At 42.0% G+C, this 22517-nt stretch overlaps 1 protein-coding gene across 1 annotated transcript; it reads left to right on the top strand.

Annotated features, from left to right (window-relative positions):
- The first annotated feature begins 903 nt into the window (after positions 1 to 903).
- EQTN (equatorin) lies at positions 904 to 18854 on the top strand. The gene is made up of 9 exons (XM_036329138.1): positions 904 to 949; positions 1962 to 2021; positions 5009 to 5113; positions 8691 to 8777; positions 10644 to 10703; positions 13187 to 13237; positions 14422 to 14481; positions 17728 to 17878; positions 18391 to 18854. The coding sequence occupies exons 1-9, from the start codon at positions 904 to 906 to the stop codon at positions 18560 to 18562; spliced, it is 792 nt and encodes a 263-aa protein (XP_036185031.1). The 3' UTR covers positions 18563 to 18854.
- The last annotated feature ends 3663 nt before the right edge of the window (positions 18855 to 22517 follow it).

Below are 22517 nucleotides of genomic sequence, written 5' to 3'. Positions count from 1 at the left end.
AATTTGCATTCTTTCTCCTAAGTGACTAGGGAAAGTTCTGCGTGACTTGGACAGAGAAATGGGGAAGAAAGGTCCCCCGGCTCTCACCGATGCCCAGAGGAAGGGAAGATGGGAGAGGCGAGTGTTGAATGACCGCACCTGCAGCTCCAGATTCCCGAGTGGCTGTCCTGGGAAGGACGTGCCAGGCGCTGAGGGGACATTAGGATGGCACCAGGGGTAAGAATTGCTGGGAACTTGTTTACCGAGAATTTGCTTTATGCCAAGCACCGTGCTTGCTTGGTACCTGAGGTAGATTCTCCCATCCACCTCTCACGGCTGTTCCTGGAGGTAAGCATGGTGACGGCGAGGCGACCGTCCTGCAATCTGCTGCAAACGTGGAGGCTGAGGGCCGTGGCAAGCAGGGGGCAGTGTGAGCTCAGCGGGGAAGTCCCTGCTCTGGCTTAGCGCTGGGCCTCGTGCCAGGCGTTTCACTCGGGTGATCGGATGAATCTTCACCACAATCTTCTGAAGTCAATAGCATTGTCATTCTTTCCATTTCACAGGTGAGGACACTGGGGTTCAGGCACAAGAATCTGACTCAAGGCCATGCAGCTGGCTGGCGGTGGGGCTGGGATTTGAACCCACATCTCTGTCTCCAGAGCCCCTGCTCCTAATTACTATCTCGTGTCCCCTTCCACACACAGACTTTATTTACTGAAAAATGATCCCTCCTGCGCCTGCTACCCTGCTCACCTGCTACCCTGGAAACAAAGCTACTTTCACCAGGAGGATCACACAATTAGTTCCCCCTGAAAAGCCCAAAGGAACCTTGGGAAGCAAGGATGAGGACGTCTCAGGCGATGGAATGAACGCTCCCTTCGCGGGAGAGAGGGTGAGGCTGATGAAAATGCGCTGAAAGCTAAGATGGTCAAAGTGACGGGGAGGAAACGTGTGGGCTCACTGCCCCCGGGTAGATGTTGTCGCCAGGCCACCGCCCCGGGAAGACAGTCTGAGGGCAGCCGGCTGGCCAGCCTGGGAGCGCAGCCACAGGGACGGGAGAGCCCATGCGCCTTTGATTCGGAGGGATTCGCACCTTCCAGTTGCCCAATAAAACAGTGGCGTTCCCACCCAGACTTAGTCTTCCAGGGGGGACTAGTGCAGTGGCCCCCCGCCCCCATCCATGGGCTATATGTTCCAAGACCCCCAGTGGATGCCTGAACCACGGAGAGTATAAAGTAAACTATGATTTTCCTATACATAATATCTATAACAAAGTTTAATTTATAAGTTGGCCACAATAAGAGATGAATAATAACTAATAATAAAATAGAACAATGATAACAATATACTGCAATATAAAGTATGTGGGTGGCTTTGGAGCCATTACTAAGTAAAATAAGTTACTTCAACAGGAGCACCACAATATAGTGACAGTCAGTCTGATGGCTGAGATGGCTCCTAAGTGACTAACGGGCAGGTAGCGTATGCAGTGTGGATGTGCTGGACAAAGGGACGATTTCTGTCCCACGCAGACGGTGCGAGATTTCATCACGCTGCTCAGAATGGAGTGCAATTTAAAACATATGAATTGTTTATTCTGGAGTTCTCCATTTAGTATTTTTGGAGCACACAGTTGACCACGGGTAATTGAAACTGTAGAAAGCCAAACCGTGGACAAGGGAAACTACTCTACCTCCTGGTATTGACCCTTTCATACCAGTGAGGGGATATAGCAGCTTACAAGTAGCCAGATGCCCATTCTGAGCTGCCGGAATGGAACCAGGATAAGGAAAGGCTTAGCTAGGCCTTCCTGGGTGTAGCTGGCACACCTATTTAGAGGCCTCTAAGTTTCATTAAAAGACTGGTGTCCTTGGCTTTTCAGAAGATGCAAACATGATCATCACTCCAAGTTGAATGAGAAGATACAAGATAGGGGCGAAAGGAACTAGAACAAGATTTGCAGCAGGGTGATCACTGAGAAGAAAGGAAGAGAAAATCGTGTTCAGAAGTTCTGAATGTTCCTGGGTCCACTAAATCTCAAAGTAAGTACATTGTTACTTCCCCCTCATCTTCCTGATAATCCCCATCCCAAAGCCTTTAGTAGGGTCCGACCCAGGAAGCATATGTGTGAGGGTAGGGTAAAGGGAGCCACGGTGGCCCAGAGTGGGGTGAGAAGGACATCTGAGTGGGAGAAGGGATGCTTGCAGAATATTGAAACCAAATCAATAGAAATTGGAAGATAGAAATATAAGGTCAGGAAGAAATATATGTCAAAATCCATGGGTTCCAATGGTTACTTTTAATTTCAGGATCTGGGAGTTTAACATTTCACAGCTGGAACAGAGACGTGTGGTACTGAGGCCCAAAAGAATGGGTGTAGATTGCCAAGTTAGATTAGAAGAGAGGAGTGTTGGCAGTGGGATGTCAAACTGAGAGACCAAGCAGTTGGATGCGTTGTCTGTGTGGCCGGTAAGTTCTCGGGAGGTGTAGGGCTTGGAAATGGAGATCGGTATAAGAGTCTTCAATGAATTGGGATGGGTTTAGAGAAGGACAAAAGATGATAGTGGTGGGTCGGTGATGGAGAATGGGATGGCTAAGTGGCATAAATCTTGAAGGACAGATAGTATTTGAGAGCAGGAAAGTCAAAACCCTGAAGCAGCAAGAATGCCAACCCCACCTCAACGCACCGATATACACTGGGGTACGTGGGATGTGGGAGAATCTAGAGGCTGCAGTGAACGGCCAGATCTCAGCCCAAACCTGTACACACACTTGATCTAGATCAGGGCTCCTCAAACTACAGCCCGTGGGCCACATGCAAATACAAATATTGTATTTGTTCCCGTTTTGTTTTTTTACTTCAAAATAAGATATGTGCAGTGTGCATAGGAATTTGTTCATAGTTTTTTTTAAAACTATAGTCCGGCCCTCCAACGGTCTGAGGGACAGTGAACTGACCCCCTGTTTAAAAAGTTTGAGGACCCCTGATCTAGATGCTGCATTTATACTTTAACATTATAATATAAGCATTCTCATAAACTTAACCTTAATATCTGTTTAACATTCAATTTAGTGAACATTCATGACATTTTTTGGTCAATTACCCTATCATTTGTATTGGGTTGTTTCAAATTTTTCTCATTATAAACAAGGAAGTAATGAGCATAATTTTGACTAATTGTTTTTCTTTTAGCAATCATGATTATTTCATTTAGATAGTTTCCCAGAAGTGGAATTTCTACGTTAAAGCCTGGGAACAATTTTTAGGCTCTTGACAATTATTTTTCTAAACTCATCTGCCCCAGCCCTGGAACCAGCCATTTCTCAAAGAATTCCTGGTTCCTTTAGTGGAGAATAATATTCACACACCAAGACCTGGGGACTAGATGTGTTCATGGAATTGGAATAGCACTGTTGTCATATTCTCCATTGGACAGAGATAGGGAATTATTGTATGCATAAGTGTATATGTGTATGTAATATATGCATTCATATGCATACACATTTACATCTATATTTATTTCTATATCTACCTATATATATCAGAAATCATGGGTTCACATAGTTACCTTTCATTGTTTAGATATTTAGAACTCCCTCCTTTGGCAGCGAGAAATCAGGCTGCCATTATACTAAGAGTTTAAGTCCTCTCCGCTTCCCCTCATCCTCTTCTGCAATTAGACTCCCTTCCAGTTGATTCTCTAATTCATCAGGTATGTAGAAACCACAGGTTGGACTTAATTTGTGAGCCTTCATTGCACCGAAGGAAACTTTTAAGTCTTTTTAAATTTATGTGTTTTTTTACTGATGAGTGTGTCATTTTAATTATAAATGTTATCTAATGCTGAGAGGCTATTCAGCACCAACAATTAAAATTGATAGAAAGTGAGTTGATCCTTTAATATCATGCAGAATATTGATGATAGTGTCCATTTAATTGCTTGCTTTATTGCTGATTATGAGTTATATATGAGAAATATGTGGATAATATCTATATGAAATTCCTCTTTTGACTAACTAAATATTATATAATTTTATCAATGTATGCGAGGCAAAAAATGGGTTTCATTGTTTAAAAAAATGTAAGTAAAACAAATATTTTATATTTTATAAAGAAAAACCTGGAAAAATGAGTTTCAAAATTTTTTTCCTAAAGAACTCTAGTTAAGATAGCCCATGAACCAGAAGGTGCTGGGCACTTGGATTGAACGTTGGTGTCTCCGATTAGCTTTTAACAAACATTTTCACTTCAGTTATCCAAAAGAACAGATGTTTTTGTAATGCTTTGAAAACCCAAAAGGTGTGTTCTCATTTTATTAGCAACAACATTAATGCTTCTTTAAAATCCTGGGGACCTTCGCAGGGTCACTTCGAAAGTTCTATAAATGTGTAACCGCCATGCTAGAGCCCTGAAACTATTTGTACTATTGACAACTACAATTGAAAAATAATGTTTTAAATGAAATAAAATCCAGGGGCCGATAATTCCCATTATTTCTTGAATACATATTGCTTAATTTTCAAAGAAAATATCATGATGTTTTCTTTTTTAAAACTAAAGACCATTAGAATTCAAGGACAAAACAGACAGCAGACGGAGTCACAAAGCGTTTGGAAATCCCTCCCCAGCATTCTGACCTTTTGTCGGTGACGTCATAATGCCCCAGCTAGTTACAGGACCTGCCGACAACTGGAAGGAAACTCCGAGAGACACAGGACATTGGTGATCAATCACATCGTCCCAATGAATTTCATACTGTTTATTTTTTTATCTGGGGTTCATTCCTCAGAGATTAGTGATGTGACTTCCAATAATGAAGGTGGGTAAGCATGAGTAGCTTTCACAGACATAATAGATAAGGAAGATGACCCCATTATCCTAGAAAATTGATGTGTAGCAATTTTATTGTTGGAAATATGGTACGATTTAGAAGTGAAGTCTCTGCTTCCAATCCTTTGTGGAAAAAATGAAAGTCCTTCAAAGAAATTAACATATGTCTGATGTACGGTGTGTCATCCTTTTTTTCAGAGGTTTATGTGGAACCTCTAGTTGATGAAGAACATAAAGAAGAAATTAAGCATAACATCCCTTATAATGATAAAAATGACCATCATTTTAAAGAGGAAAAAAATTGTAAGTATTTAAAGTTAATAGTAATACATCTACGAGAACTGATTATATTGGTTTGATTTAACTTTTTTAAAAACTATAATCTCATTATTTTCTACTTCTTAAATTTACCTTATAGACATTTCAGTGTGTAAAATGAAATTTTTAATTTCTGCAACTTTTTCCTGAGATGTTACGAAGTTTAACAAGGTTATCTTGGTAATTGTATATAATTAACATGGGCTCCATTGTAGCATTATGGCTACTTATTCACATGAGTAACAACTAACTTAATTCTATAGTGAGATAACCAGAATTTATTTGGAGTTGTGTATGAGTTTCCTAGGGCTGCTAAAACAAAGGCACACAAACTGTGTATTCTCTCACAATTCCAGAGGCCAGAAATTGAAAATCAAAATTTTGACTCTACCGTGCTCTCCCCAAAGTCGTTAGGGGAGGGTCCCTCCTGGCCTCTTCCAGCTTCTGGTAGCCCCAGGCATTCCTTGGCTACTATAGTACCAGAACTCCAATCTCTGACTCGTTTTCACGTGGCATCTTCCTCTATCACTGTGTCCAAATTTTCCTCTTCTCATAAGAATACCATTTATATTGGATTAAGAGCTCACCTTATTCCAGTGTGACTTCATCTTAACTAAATCTCCAATGACCCTGTTTCCAAACTATGTCATATTTGAGGTTCTGGGGGTTAGGACTTCAACCCTTTTTTTTTTCCGGGGTAGGGGGAGTGACAAAATTCAACCCATAGAAGATGACTTTAAGGTGTGTGGGAGGCCCAATTAACTTTATTCACCATTCCTCATATGGGCTTTCTCTCTATGTCTTTATAATGGCCACCATTCTAAAAAGTGAAAAGTTCCTAAGAAACTCTTTTTAAAAATTCTTTTAAATTAAGATTAAATCTAGTTATTCTGGGTTCTTTATTAGTATTAATCAAAGAAAAATAGAAATACATATACAATGAAGTACTTTGAAAACTACAATCCATAAATTGTACTTCTTTCTTTGATGAATTATTATCCCTCTTTTAAATGTAGAAAACAAAACAAAAAAAAAAAACACAACAAAACAAAAACACCCTGATGCTCAGAGAGGTGGTTCATAGCTACCATAGAGCGAGTCAGGAGGGATGTCACATCTTCCACCACCAGCTGCCTCTGCTGTACCCTACAGGGTGCAGGCATTCCTTTTCAGGATGTACCTCCATTTGAATTCACCGGAGGACAAATAACTCAAGAGCCTGATGATTACTTTGAGTAAAGGAAAAAGTCTGTCTTACACACACACACACACACATTTATCTAAAATATAAATGGAATTGTGGTGAAGAATGGTCTTATGACTGACTTTTCTCCCTTCATAGCTTTGGAACTCTCTATCCACTGTCTTACAAAGAATTAAATGATGGGCAGTTTCTCCCATGTATGCTCTTTTCAGACACTCTTGGGTATATCTCTCTTTGGATAGATACCAAGTACTGGAATTGCTGAATAAATGATAAACCTTTAAAATATTGGTAGATACCACCAAATTGCCCTCCAAAGGTACCTACCAAATTGTATCTCCCAAGAGTGCTCCCTAATCTCACTTACAATATAGTGTTAATCATATTTTGTGAATAAGTGAGAAACTTTATTAGTGTTTTTAATTTGCATCTTGATTACTTGTGAAGTTGAGTATTTTTCTCTGTGTATATTGGGCATTTAATTTCAACTTCTGTGATTTGTCTGTTTTTATCTTTGGCTCATTTTTCTATTAGATTATATTTTTGCTTATTTATAAGAGATACTTTTATATTTAGTATATTAACTTTTTCTCTAAAGTAAAAGTAACAAGTATTTTCTTCCAGGCTGTGGTTTATCTTTAAACCTACTTAGGTATATTAATCACAGAGAAAAATTTAAACTTTATAAAATAAATCTTTAATTCCTTTATAATTTCTGCATTGTGTATCTTGCTTAGATGAACCTTATCCAAATAGGTATTAAAATATTTGCCTAGTTTTCTTAAATTTTATATTTTTGTTTTTAACTCTTGGGTCTTAAATTCAGTTATTTTTGTCACATAAAATAGGCATACAACTTTACATGTTTCAAGGGTAATTGCCAAATGTATAACACCAATTCCCTACTCATGTGAAACTCACATTTAATATAATCTAAATTCTCATTGAAATTTAGGTAGTTATTCCCTTTTTATTTTTCTGATCTGTCTGTCTCTGCAAAAATACCACATTATTTTTTGTTATTGTTGTTCATCTTGACCTGAGGATATTTTTTTCCATTGATTTTTATTGTTTTAGAGTGAGTGGAATGGAGAGAGACAGAGAGAGAAATATTTATGTGAGAGAGACACACCTATTGGTTGCCTCCTGCATGCACTCTAGCCGGGTGTGGCTCGAGCCTGCAACCATATGTGCCCTTGACCAGAATTAAACCCTTGATTCTTCTGTCCATGGGCTCAACACTCTAACCACTGAGCCAAGCCAGCTAGGACAAATACCACCTTATTTTAAATTTATACTTTCATAACTCATAACATGAATATTGGGCTGCAATTTCATTGTGTTCTTCATAGATCTAGCTCAGAAACTTCTAAAAATTTACATTAACAGCACTGGTGTGTGTGTGTGTGTGTGCGCGCGCGCACACGCACTCATGCATATGTGTGTGTTCTGGGGGGAACACACACACACACACACGTATTAAATATGTATACATTCATGTATTACAATTTTCTGTCATTCCATGGTATTTTGGAAGGAGAAGATGTATATACATATGTTTAATCAGCCATCTTTATCCAATTTATTTGACTCGGGCCGGGTGGGTATGTCCATTAGTTTTGCATTATAACCAATTCCACTTACAATAATGAAAGCAGGGTCCTTTCTGTGCATATGCCAATGTGAAGGTATGTAGGCGACCTTTATTGTTATTGAAGTATATGCTTTTTAAGCGGAACTGCTTCATAGTCTAACAGAAGATTCAGTGCAAATGAGTGTTTCTTACTTGGCTTTTTTCCCCCTGTCTCAAAGATATTAATTTTTATTGATTTTCGAAAAAGAGAGAGAGAGAAACATCAATAAGTAGCTTTCTGTATGTGCCCCAATCGGGAATCCAACCCACAACCTGGGCATGTGCCCTGATCAGGAACGAACCAGCATCCCTTCAGTACATGGGACAACGCTCAACCAACTGAGCTACAGCAGCCGGGCCTTACTTGGCTTTCTGATAATGTCAATACAGTGATAATATTACACATCGACAAATCTACTTTGGTACCTATTATGCATATTTACGGAAAATATGTTTTTCCGTAAATTCTCCAATTATTTCTTCTCAGAAAGAGTCATTTAGCAAAAGGATACTAATTTGGCTTTTTTCCCCACGGATTTTATTTTTGACCTTTGCCCACTTCCTTATTTTGTAGATGAAGAATGTCACAAATATTTTATTATTCTTTTTTTTTAAAAAAACTAGTCACTGCATCTGTTCTTTAAAAAATCATATGATGAAAAATGTAAAGAAACAGAAAGTCTAAACTTGGTTGGTGGCTGAAAACTTTTGTCTTATGCTTTTAGATGTGTTCACAACCCAAACTCCAACTGGCTCCCAGTCTGAAATATCTGTGAAAGCAACAACTGCTGTGGATTTTTCTCTAAGAAACTGTAAGTATTGAAAGGCACCAGTGCAAATATGAACATCTCTTAAAACAATATTTCAAAACAGCATTAGAGTGTTGGGTAGGAAAAAGATCTTATTGGCGCTAATGTCAGAAGTCTTCATTCCTAAATAAGGACACTCGTGTCTATTGCACTGAGAAATTCTGAAGGCAGAGAGGTTCTTACATTTTTTTTAGACTATTTTGGGTTTGCATGGAAATAAAAACTAAATAACTATATTTAGGACTAGAATATTGTATGTCTTTCTTCAACCCACATTTTTACTCCTTTCTGCTTTATACCTTCAGCTTCAAACATTGTTTCCTTTTGCACCTTTCCACCAAGCATAACTATTTGATAGATGACTTTGGAGGCCATTAAATCTCCAAATGCATATAACACATCTATTACCTCGGCATGTGACAGCTCAGATCTACGAAACACATAAGCCACAAAACAGAATTACAAGGAAAAGGGGATGGAAGTCAATAGGGAAGAGAGGATGTTTCTGGCAATGGCATTTCAATATTGGTGAATGACAGACTCCGTAAGCCTATTTATTAAATAAAGCCACATGACAATAATGGGATATTTTTGAGCAGTTTCAAACCTTGGGACATAACTGAGAGGGGGACATTTCAAGGGCATTCACTAATGAGACAGCTGACTCGTGGGAATTTTGCTCCTACAAGTAAACAAGCTCTTGAGTTGTTTGGGACAAGACACAGAATAGGGAGACTGTTGAAGAAAACAGACCACGTACCTCAGATTCCCTTAGGAGATGGCTTATTGAGGACCAGGGAAGAGAGTCCAAAACCCTAACCTATATTCCCACAATTCAGGTCCCCAAAGGATTGTCAGAGAAAGTTGGATAGGGATCAGTTGTTCCATTTGAGCGGGGCTCTGACAGAGGGAGACAGGCTGACATGGATGGGATGCTTCAGAGGACCAAGCCCCTCCCCTCACCCCCTCAAGATTAAATCTCCAGAAGTATTTTGAATAATTCTGCTAGTCCAAAAATTCCTAGTGCAAGTAGCTGAAGCAGTCCAGACACTTTTTTCCAGAACCGATGAAGAGGGTTGCAGGGCAGAGTTTAAGGATTTCTGGCCACTTGTTCTAGTCCTGCCTGAATCAGTGTCAACTCCGGTAACAATCTCTTTTTCCATCCTTTCTTGCCACCAAGATTCCTGTAATGGTGCTGTTTGCAGGCTTCGTCCGAATTCATTCTGTCTCTGTAGAACTCCTCCCGAGGGGGGACTGCCTGTACCGCTTATGGAACTTGATTGACTCCTGTATTAAGCAAAGTTAACTGAAATTTCAGGCCAACTTCATGGGGGAAAGTATAGTCCTCCAGTCACAACGATCCCCAAATACACTCTTACTGACATAGGTCCAGATGGACACATGATCGCCTGAGATATGCACTAAATCAGGCCTGAAAACCCTTGGTTTGTAGCCCCACATCTTTATATCCAAAGTCCTGTCTTGAGTAGTAAACATGCATATGTTTCCAATTTACAAGGAAATTGATGCTGCCTCCCTTTACCAGACTGTCCTGGGCTGACGGTATCACTGCAAGGTGAGGGCCGGAACCATCTGGGACAGTGTGTCTGATCCAGTAGACCTTCCTCACCTCTGGTTGTGGGCCAGAATCCCACAAAACTATAGGCGTATGAATCCCACCTCAGGCAACAACTTTACCTTTTCTTTCCCCTGCTTTGAGTTACCTCAAAAAGTTGTCAACATCTTTCTGGGATTTTTTTCTCCCTCTCTCCTTTACTTTGTTTCACTTTTTTGCTAAAAAATATGCCTAATCACAGATGTGGAGTCAATATTTTAATATGCTGATAACCCACTTATCCCTTTTCCTAGATAAACTCAATGAGACATCTGGAACACCCAGTGAAGAACCCTTCATACAAAGAATTCCAAGTACTAAAGTTACTACACTGTAGTCATACCTGGAGCATGTCATTATATGAGTAAAAATTTAAGTTTCACTACTCTGAGTATTTCATAAAATAATAGCATGCTTAAAGAACTTGTACTCTGCAGTTCAAAGTCACTCTAAAATCTTTTTAAAATAATTTTTTTATTGATTTTAGAGAGGAAGAGAGAGAAATATCTATACTAATAAAAGGGTAATATGCTAATTAGAGTGGACGTCTTCCAGATGACCTTCTGGACATCCTTCCGGACAAAGGCGCAGCAGCTGCGAAGGGCCGAGGCTCAGGCCGGCAGTGGCAGCAGCAGTAGGGAAATGGGGGTGGCGCCTTCCCCTTATCTGCCAGGTTGCCTCCTGCAGAGGGAGGCTAGACTGAGGCTTAGGCCAGGGGCCGAGTCAGAGGCGGTTAGGGGCCATCAGGCTAGCAGGGGGTCAAGTTAGGAGGGCAGAGGTAGTTAGGGGCTATCAGGCAGGCAGGCAGAGGTACTTAGGGGCAATCAGGCAGGCAGGCAGAGGAGTTAGGGGCAATCACGCAGGCAGGCAGGCAGGTGAGCGGTTAGGAGCCAGAGGCCCCAGATTGTGAGAGGGATATCTGACTGTTGGTTTAGGCCTGATCCTACAGGGGTCCCAGACTGGAGAGGGTGCAGGCTGGGCTGAGGGACGCCACCCCTCCCCCACACCCCGTGCCTGAATTTTGTGCACCAGGCCTCTAGTCAATAGATAAACATTGATCATTGCCTCCCACACGCACCCAGTCTGGGACCAAACCTGTAATCTGTGCATGTGCCCTAACCAGGAATCAGGAGGACACTCAGCCAGCTGAGGCACACCATCTAGGGCGCTAAAATATTTTAAACCATGAAAATCTAAGGGTCAATTTTCAGATGTATTTGACATGGGGTAGAAAATGAGCTCTTTTTATAATACAATTTTATTTTAATAAAATATATCAAATTTATATTTATGCATATATTAATGTTAAATGTATTTATATTTAACATAAATACATATATATTTCACATAAAGATATAAATATATATAAATATTTAATACATTTTAATATAATTTTTTTAAATTCTCACCTGAGGATATTTTTCCATTGATTTTTGGAGAGAGTGAAAGAGAGAGGGAAAGACAGAGAGAAATATCGATGTAAGAGAAACACACCAACTTGTTGCCTCCTGCACAGCCCTGACCAGGGCCTGGGCCAGGGAGGAGCCTGCAACCAAGGTACATGCTCTTGACTGGATTCAAACCCAGGACTCTTCTGTCCACAGGCCGATGCTCTATCCACTAAGCCAAACTGGCTAGTGCTTAATATAACTTTTAATAATTACATAAAAATTTCTACCTGCTCGAGAAATAAACTTTTCTCTGCATAGAGGCAATGATTAGTGTTTCCTAAGATTATTTGGGGAGGTGGGGTTGTGATTAAGAGGCTGCAAAATAAAAAATAATCATTTTACTTTCCTGCCAAAAATATTGTCCCTTATAAAATATTTGTGAAACCATAACAACCCAGGAAGTCTTGAGTGAGTGGTCTAATTGAGGACAATGGACCTGTTGTTACATGAAACTATTTTCTCCAGTTCATGCAATATAAGTATGTTACTAATATGATTACCCTAAATTCATTTGCATCTTTAACACCACTAAACATAAAAACCTTTAATCGGCTTTTGATATGTTTAAAAATAGAAATCTGATCATGCTGGTATTTTACTTCTTCAATATCTTTAGTCATTTGCACTGAAGTTTTAGTTTACTAAAATTAAATGAAGAAGAAAATACTAAAGAACCATGTAGAAAGAATATTCAAAATTTTAAAGTTACAGCACTGTAGGCATACCTAGAGCATATCATTCTATGAGTAAAAGTTTAAGTTTCACTACTTAAATTTGGGGTCACATTCTAACCTCTAACTGGGCAGTCAAGTCTGACGTGACCTGAACATTAAAGAACATTTCAGTCTCTTCCCTGGTCACACGCCCCATCCTCGCTCTTCATTCCAGACTTCCTGAAGCTCCGAGAGCTGGCCCAGCCTGTTATGGTCTGAGTCTGCTCACAGTGGAATGACCTCCCTCTGAACTTGTTTGCCTGGCAATGTCTAGCCCTCTGCCCCTGTATTAAAGCACCATCTCCCCTTTGAAGGGTTTCCAGCTTTTGCAACTTGATTTTGGCCCCTCCATGAATACCATCCGTGCGTTTCCTTTAACACCCTCCTTATCCTACAACATAATAAGCAGTGATTCCTGTCTGCTTTCAAAATCGAGTGTGTTTCTTGACCATTAAGACTGGTGTTCATTTCTGTCACTTCAGTGCCAACTGCAGGTCTGGTACATGGTAGGAGCTCAAGGTGGAACTATTACATGACTAAACTAACAAGTGAATGAATGAATGTTCTGACACAAATTTACTAAAGCCAAATTACCTTATTTTGTCAAACTGTTCTATTTTGTTTTTTAAACAGGAACAACCGAGGTTCCAAATGAGCCTGCATTTTGGACAATGTTAGCTAAAGGTAAAGTCATAGTAGTTAGGTAACTGGGAAAACGATTTCTTTTCTGTCCCAAAATCTTATGTAAGAAAGCCAACATCAATGTAAATAGTTCCAATACTAAGAATAAATGTCAACATTTTGCTGCCATCGTCACATGTAAATGCAAAACACATCCAGAAGGTTGATCAAGTGTTTCGCTTTTTCTGATTCTCCTCCCAAAAGTTTCATGCGCCTACAAATGTTGCAATCAATTTTTTTTAAGATTAAAAAGTTTAAATAAGGCTCTTGCCCAATATAGCCCCTCTTTATGTTAGGAGCAGCATGCACCTAAGCACGTGGAGATGTATGAATAAATGCAAAGTACCTATCAAAATATATGCATGCATAAAATGAATGTATACATCATAGTTAAGCATGCATTATAAACATAATGCACATATCATATATGTATTACATGTTTACTGTAGATGCACACATATATAAATGTAATATCACACACATATATGCATGCAATAGAAATGTAAGACATATGCCATATTCAGTCAAGCTTCAATATTTGCATATTCTGTATTTGAGAATTTACCAACACCTAAGATTTGTAACCCCCAAAGCAATACTAGAACATTTTGCAGTAATGTGCAGACATGCTCAGAGCAGCAAAACATTTTAATTGCCCGTTGCTCACATGCCTAGCTGAGGTGGAAAAAGGCTGCATTCCGCCTTCTTTTTTCAGCTCTCATATTGTAAATACGTGCCATTTTTGTGGTCTATTTCATGCAACATGTATTTCGTGTTTTCTGTGGGTGATTGTGCTATTTAAAATGGCCCCCACGTATAGCATTCAAATGCTGGTTATTGTCCCTAAGCGCAAGACAGCTGTGATGTACCTTGTGGAGAAAACGTGTGTTGGATAAGCTTTGTTTAGCGGGAGTTATAGTGCGGGAGTTGGCTGTGAGTTCAATGTAATGAATCAGCCATATGTACTAAAATAAAGTGTCTTTAAACATAAACACACATAAAACAGGGCTTTGCATTGATTGGTGGGTGGAAATGTTGTGACCTCGCAGAATCCTAACCCTGTATTTCCTCTATATTATAAAAATAACTAGCATGAATAAATGAGAATAAACTGTAGATATTACACACGCACACAATGTTAGTAAGTGCATTTTGTTTCCCATAACACCAATTTATTCTTTTAACAGTTTTAAATGAAACAGTGCCGGAGGAAGAAGCAAGAGATCAGTTATTCCAAGCAATTCCAAGTAAGAACAAAATACTTCAATGAAATGAATGCATACGTGCCGGCATACATTGTAGGCCTGCGTGGCGGGACCGTTTTCTGGTGAGGTGTATGTCAGAGGGGAGTGTGAAGGCTAACATGGTAGCAGAGCACACACTCCTTTTTTATGAAAGTTGCGGATGTCAGCACGCTCTCCAGTTACAGTACTGCATATACCTATTTATTTCTGTCTTCCTGTTTTGTAACTTCTATCCCTGACTCAGATAAACCAAATGGAGTAGGCAAGTGAAAAAAGAATAGAATGCAGTTTGCTTTTTTAATGGACAGACTTTGTTTTCAGAGTGGTTTTAGGCTTACAGGAAAAGTGAACAGAAATTATAGAGAGTTCTCATATATTCCCCTGCTTAGTTTTCCCGCTTATTAACACTTTGTGTTAATGTGGCACCGTTTTTATCATTTATGAGCCAATGCGGATGCATTATTAACTACAGTAAAGCCCATAGTTACACCCGGGTCCACTCTTTGTGTTCTAAATCTATGGGTTTTAACAAATGCAGATGTCACATGTCCACCATTACAGTACCATAAAGAATATTTTCCTTGCCCTGACTGGTTTGGCTCACTGGATAGAGCGTCAGCCTGTGGACCGAAAGGTCCCAGGTTCGATTCCAGTCAAGGGCATGTACCTTGGTTGTGGGCACATCCCCAGTAGGAGGTGTGTAGGAGGCAGCTGATCAATGTTTCTAACTCTCTATCCCTCTCCCTTTCTCTCTGTAAAAAAATCAATAAAATATATTTTTTAAAAAAAGAATAGTTTCCTTGCCCTAAAAATCACCTGTGCTCCATCTGTCCACCTCTCCCTCACCCAGCTGCTGACAACCACTGACATTTTCATTGTCTATTCTTTTGCCTTTTCCAGAATGTCATAAGTTTGGAGACATACAGTACGTAGCCTTTTTAGACTTGCTTCTTTCCCTTAGTAATCCTATATAATAAAAGGCTAATATGCAAATCGAACTGCAGAAAGACCCATTGCTATGACATGCACTGACCACCAGGGGGCAGATGCTCAATGCAGGAGCTGCCTCCTGGTGGTCAGTGTACTCCCACAGGGGGAGCTCTCCTCAGTCAGAAGCCAGGCTCATGGCTGGCAAGTGCAGCGGCAGCACTGAGGATGTCCGACTGATGGCTTAGGCTCGCTCCCCAGGAGTCAGTCATCAGTCAGACATCCCCTGAGGGCTCTCAGACTGCAAGAGGGCATGCAGGCTGGGCTGAGGACCCCCCTCCCCCCGAGTGCATGAATTTTGTGCACTGGGCCTCTAGTATGCACATAAGATTCCTCCATAGGTTTCCATGGCTTGGTAGTTCATGTCTTTCCATCACTGAATAATATTCCTTCGTATGGATGTCCCAGTTTGCTTATCCAGTCACCTACTGAAGGACATCTTGATTGCTCCCAAGTTTTGGCAACAATGAATACATCTACTATAAACATTCAGGTGTAGGTTTTTGTGTGCACATACATTTTCAACTCATTTGAGTGCCAAGCAATTGCGCTTGATGGTTGTATGGTAAGACTATGCTTAGCATTGTAAGAAACTACCAAACTGTCTTCCAAAGTGGCTACACCATTTTGCATCCTCACCAGCAATGAATGAGAGAATTTCTGCTTTTAAATGCAGTAACTTTCATTAATGGATTAATTATATTTACATGAGTACAGTAACGCCTGATTTGAATGAAAACATTCATGACAAGGCAATATATTAATGCCCCTCAAACATCTGTCTTGCAAATAAAGCATTGAAAAGAAATTGCATCTGGTCCTCTATCTTAGGCCTGTCACACCAGTTCTGCCCTGGATTCTGTGACGGGTACAGCCTCTTGCTTTCAGAGCTTCAAGAAAATGGAGGGAGGCATCTTTGTTCAGAAGAGCTAGATGGAGGAATGACAAATGCTGGGACACTTGAGAAATATTGTCTTTTCAAGTAATTAAATTAATTGAGCATGATTGATTTTTTTATTCACATACTGAGTACATGCTACATGCCAGTGCTTCACAGACATTATTATGTCAGTCCTCACAGCAACTCTGTGACGTTGGTATTATCCCCATTTTACAGATGAGAAAACTGAGGCTTGGAGGAAAACTCTGTTCAAACTTGCAATGGGAGTTTGCATAATTGCCAGTGGTCAGGAACGCCAAACCCTTCTCTAGTTTGGACCATCACCTTGACAAACAAGATGTACTATAAACACAGCTCTTTACAAAAGCCCTTTTAAGGAGTAGCAAAGCAATTCAGGAGCATGGTCCATTTTAACATTTGTTTGATTATTCCCAAAGTACTCTGCCTCAAAGTCAAAATCTCAGTCTTTGGTAATTGTACACTGTTCACTCCACTCTGACAATTGCAATTTTTTTAAATCAGAGAATATAGACATGGAGCTTGTCATTGCTTATTACCAAACAACATTATCTGGAAAATAATGAAAGCCTTTGAAACTTTTGGGAGGATGTTGGGGTAAAGGGGAGAAATACCAACATGGTCATGTAAAGTCATCATCATATAAATTAAGTATACAAATATTAAGTCAGACATATTTAAAAAATAAAAATTTGACAGCAAGGTTATATTTTCATTAATAGATTTAGTAAAATGACCTGACATATCTGGATCTGGACATATCTTTATTATAGAACTTAGTTTGGAAAGTGAAGTACGTTTCCACTTCAGTGGCAAGTTCAGTTCTTAAGCCTCATGGAGAAAGCATCTGGTACACCCTCCTTGTAGCTGAAAAGAAAAATCAATGCATGTCCCAATAGGAGAACTGCATCTTTTTCTTTTGAGGGATGCGTGTAAATCCATATTGTTAGTAGTAATCGCTGTAGAGTCGTGAACTGGTTTTTCCTAGTCGGAGAGGAAGTGTGCTGCATACACATTTTAATACCAGTAACCTGGGTTTGACACCAGATTTTGCCATTTACCGGCTCCGTGCCATGGCAAATTCACGCACTCTGGGATCCTGTGAAATGGAGCTACAGACAGCTTCGCAAGGCCGCTGGGAAGGCGACACGGGAAAAGTCAGGAGTACGGGGCCACCACAGCCTCTCCTTGCGTTGCCCGAGGGCAGGAGCGTGGCTGTGGCTGTGGCTGTGGCTGTGACTGCTCCCGAGGGTGGAAGGCCTGCAGGGGCTTTGTAATCCTTCCCCTGCAGAAAACCCTGCGGGACACAAGGACCCTTTTCGTTGCATTTTCTCTCTCCTCAGGCTCTGATTTGAACGCGACAAGTGAAGACCAAGGGGTAGCAGCACAGGATAACAAGTTAAAACTAATGCTGGGCATCTCCCTGCTGACCCTCCTCCTTTTCACCGTCCTCCTGGCATCATCTAGCGCCTTGCTGTACAAACTGAAGACCACGTAAGTCCACAGACCTCCGGAGGGTCTGTGACACGCACATGCGAAGCTCCCAGCCGCCTCTCTAGCAGACGGTCCGGAAATGTGACTCCCAAATGTATGCGCACGCTATTCCGTTGGCCACATTTCCCTGACTCAGAAAGAAGCCTGGCTGTCTCTGAGGGAATGCCCTCTTTAAACCTGTCCCCGATATTTTAAAATCATCCTCTAGAAATAGAAACCATCCTACTCAACTGGGAGGGGTAGCGAGCATCTGGTTGGCATCCTTTGTTGAAAGCCTTGGAACAGAAGGGCCACGACTCTGTTCTAAATAGCTGGTACGCCATGTTGTCTCAAATGTTTATGGAAACTGCTTAGGGCCCAACAGTGTTCATTCCTTTACATAGCGTGCTACCAAGTCAGCGATAGATGGGACAGAATCCATACACTGTTTTAACTTTTGTGATACCGTTTTGAGTTGCGCTGCAGACGTACGTCCCTTACCACAATTACTGAGGTATGTTTTCTCTTTTCAGTTATAACAAGCAACTTGAGCGTCAGTACTCCGTCCACCCCGAGCTGGCATCGCTGTCCTACTTCCAGCCGGCCCAGGGCGTCTCAGACACATCCTTCTCTAGGAGCCCGGAGAGCAGCACCCTTTTGGACCCAGGAATGGGCATGACAACCTCGGATGAATACATGCGTTAGACCTCAGAGTGGCGATGTTCCCACTGATAAATAGAGAACTTTAGTTTTGTGTCATAAAAAAAATATCTTTCTTTGTGAATCACACGGATGTCATGATTTAGAAACTCTGCTGAGACGTTTACATTTTTCTGGCATCTTAAAAAGAGGACGTGTTCAATAAAATTCTCTCGGTTATAAAAATTAATGGAAAAAATAAAAGGAAATCATTTAAGGTGTGGAAAACTCATCAAGTAAAAATAATCCTAGAAAGTGACTTATGAAACGTATTCACTCTAGGCTGTTTCATTTTTAATCCTCACCCAAGGTATGTTTTTTTGTTGTTGTTGTTTGTTTGCTTGCTTGCATGCTTATTTTATTTTAATTGATTTTTAGTGAGAGAGGAAGGGGGGGAGAGAGAGAGAGAAACATCAATGTGAGAGAGAAACATTGAATGGTTGCCTCCCACATATGCCCCAACTAGGGAATTGAACCCGCAACCTAAGGAGGATGCTTCAACTGAGCCACCTGGCCAGGGCAAGGCTGTTTAATATTTAAATGAGGTCTTACATACCTATTTACCTTACCTGAGGGCATTTTGAGGACTTTCAGGGCTATCACCATGACCTATGCCCCTCCCACCACCAAAGCTAAAAGAATATACCTGTATGTTTTACTGGCAAAACAGTTGTACCATATCAAGAGATGAAACTAAATTAATACAAAAGACTCCTAGCACCCTTGAATTGTTTAAAAGCTATCAGGGCTGCGCCCCTGAGACAAACAGTAAGAAAAAGAAATCATTTTCCCTCCTATTTCTAAAGTTTCCATAAACATTCGAGACAACATGGTGTACCAGCGAAGAGAAAGGTAGGAGACCCAGCACGTAACCTCTTAAAGGGGATTCATGGACCCGAGTCTTTCAGAGTTGAAAGGCCCTTCCTTCTCTCTTCCCCCAGGGATCCTGCCTCACCATGCTCTATTGCAGGGGTGGGAAACGTCCGGCCGCAGGCTGTTTAAGGCCCGAGAAATCATTGGGTCTGGCCCTGCCAAGGCCTTAGGAGTGAGTTAATTAAATGTTTGACCAAATATAGCAGGCTAATTTTTTAAGTTGATCATTTTGTATGGCCCCCAAATGATGTTATAAATATCCACATGGCCCTTGGCAGAAAAAAAGGTTCCCCACCCCTGCTCTATTAGAAGAAAAGAAAAACATCTCAAAGACTAATTTAGCTTATTAGTGACTTATGCAGCCCTATTAACCCCAGGGGTATTGCAATTTACAAAGAAGACCAATGGAATGGGGACATGTTTTCCCTTTTGTGAGTCAGTTTCGCCTAGAAGGATTTCAGGGGCCTGGATCAGGTAGGTATGTGTGTATATGTGTGGACTGGAAAGAGGAGGAGAACTTAGGACAGGTTTCATTGTCCTAAATTCTCATCTACTGTATTGGAGGCACTTTGTATTTTACATCACACTGACCTCTACTCCCCTAGGAAAGGCAAGTTTCTTTTACACCTCAAGAAACAAAAACCAAGATCATGTGAGAGAGGCGAAGCTAACATGTGCTTCCAAACTGAGGTTTCGTGATCCACGAAGGTTAACAGTCCGATTTTTAACAAAAGTCAAAGGAGGTTGTCCAGGAGCAAGGCAGGCCCTGCCTCCAGAAGGCAGGAGGCTCCTTAATTCGGGAGTTCTTTCAGCTGCCGGAGAATTGTTTTCCTTCCCTCCAGCTGAGGACAGACACACACTTCACTCCCAGGTGCCGCCAGGCCTACCACCCATTCTCAGCATCATTGCTCACTCCCACTTTCTCTCCTGACCTCACCGCAGCCTCACTATTGGCTGGGGAAGCTCCAAAGCTCCGCCTCTGAGTAGCCATGGACCATATAAGATGGTACCCTTCAGAACAAGAGGTGTCAGGGCAGGTGCTGGCTTTGTCCTGATCTTGCTAATAATACCCATAATTCTGAGCCGGTGGTGGTAGCCTTGACCAATAGTCCGTGCTACCTTCTGCGGGTTACTCTTGTCATTTTCCAAGCCCTTCCGACCCGAGAAACGCAATGGGGACTGAGCGAGGCAAGCGGTTGCAGCTGCTTGCAGGTGCCCAAAGCCTTGTGGAGTCTGTGGGTGAGAAAGGGCTGGTGGGAAGACTGGCAGGAGGGCGGGGGAGGGGTGACTACCAACCATTCCCATTCTTGGGAAGTGCCAGGACTTCATAGGAAATAGGTGTAATAGTCACGTTTGAATCATATATCTTGTCTCCAGTGCTCAAGTATTGTAGAGTGAGCAAGTTCATCATTACAGCATTATTCTGGCTAAAATGGCTAAGAGAAATGATAACTGTTTTTTAAAATTGGCTTGTCATCCTCAGCGGGCATGTTTGCAGGGCCCATTGTGAAGTGTGGTCCAGGTACTGGGGTGGGGAGGGACCTTGCTGGTGACCAAGGTCTGCTCCCCACTTTGCTGGTGTGGAAGCCGGAGGGCCGTGCAGCCCAGGCTGGAGAGAGTGGAGGGGTCGTCCTCTCATTGGGTCCCTGCTGACCTTCTATTCCGTGGCTAAGCCTGCATTTCCTGAGCAGGTTTCCTGGGCCCGGGGAAGGACATACACCCCTCTGGAACCTGTCTGTGTCTCCCCCATTCTGAACACCCTCCTATAACCTGCTCTTGCCCAGCCCTCACACAGGGATGTCCACGTTTCCCTTCCTGAACTACTTCAGGGCAAGTCCCAGAGTGGCTGTTCCAGGGTCCCCGCGAGTCTCCTCCCGGCCTCACACCGGGGGCGAGTCCCTGGTCCCTCTTTCCTTGACCTTCCCACGGAGAGTGTGTTCTGAGAGGCGCCGAGCAGTGAGGGTGCCATGGGGTTCTGTTTAGGGGCATTTTTCGATGACCTTATGGGGGAGGGGGGGTCGCCCAGTTCCTGAAACCCGGGGAGGGGCGTCCCAGGGGTGTTGGGAAGATGGTTGGGTGGGCTCCCTGCCCCAAGGCGTCTCTTTAGGTGGGAGAACAGGGCGCTCCCCCAGGAGCAGCTGAAAGCTCTGCTCAGCTGCCCCGCTCTGCGGGTGCGGGTGCGCGTTCCTCTAAGGACCAGCGTTTGCCAGCCCCTGGGAGCGAGGGTCCTGGAAGGGTGCGCAGCAGAGCTGGTAAGATGCGTGCGTGGCCTTCTGCGGTTTCTCCTCTCCCCGCGTACATCCCGCGTGGGGTTGTCAGTAAGGGCTCCCTGTGCTTTGGTGGAAAGGAGGGGCCGGACCCAGGCTGGGCAGGGAGTAATTGTAAATCGGAAGGCGCTGTTCCATCGTCGATAGCCTGAGCGGAGACTCTGGGTGTGCCTTCCAGCGTCACAATTAGCCCTCCGAATCCAGCTGCTGAGAAGCAAAACTTTTAAACTTGTGAAATGGAGGAAAAGCACAATCGCTCTCCCCCCAATCGCACCCCGAAGCACTGCTTACGCGGCCCTCTCTGAATCATGGCAGCCAAATAAACCCAGCGTTTGCCAGAAAGCAATTCTGGCTGATTATCCGGAATTGACTTCCCTTCCCAGGTTTATTTAAAGAGAAATGAGAGCCAGACGTTTATGTTTGGATCCGGGATCATTGTCCTTGTGCCTGCTCGCCCCCTTCTCCCTCCTCCATCAAAATGCCATACACCTTGTCACACACTTTCTTCTGGATTTCAGTGGAGTTCGTGTCTTAGTAGAAAATGAATGATAAATTGAAAGGCTATCAAGCCAGGAGAACGCTCATTGTGTAAAGAGGAAGCACCTGTGTGTTATCCAAACATGAACGTTATCTAAGGTAAATTCAGAGTTTTAGAAAGCATAATTTGGACCACATCTCATATCTGAAATCTCTTGTTTGGGAGAAGGGAAAAGTGTGTAATTACCCCATAATCGATACAGGAAGGCTTATCTTGGAAAGAGGGAAGAGGTGGAAAGGAAGGAGCCCTTTCTACCCCTGGGGTTTAGTTTGTTTGCTTTTTA

The sequence above is a fragment of the Myotis myotis genome, unplaced genomic scaffold (genome assembly GCF_014108235.1).
Source record: "Myotis myotis isolate mMyoMyo1 unplaced genomic scaffold, mMyoMyo1.p scaffold_m19_p_12, whole genome shotgun sequence".
In the NCBI taxonomy this organism is placed as follows: domain Eukaryota; kingdom Metazoa; phylum Chordata; class Mammalia; order Chiroptera; family Vespertilionidae; genus Myotis; species Myotis myotis.
Note: the sequence above shows the minus strand (reverse complement) of the source record. Positions and strands in the feature narration are given on the sequence as shown.

Bases quoted from the DNA above. Each gene is read 5' to 3' on its own strand.
- EQTN (XM_036329138.1), top strand. From the start codon at position 904: ATGGTCAAAGTGACGGGGAGGAAACGTGTGGGCTCACTGCCCCCGG. The intron at 10,704-13,186 runs GTACTAAAGTTA...TTTTTTAAACAG, and splicing joins CTTCATACAAAGAATTCCAA to GAACAACCGAGGTTCCAAAT. The intron at 17,879-18,390 runs GTAAGTCCACAG...TTCTCTTTTCAG, and splicing joins CTGTACAAACTGAAGACCAC to TTATAACAAGCAACTTGAGC.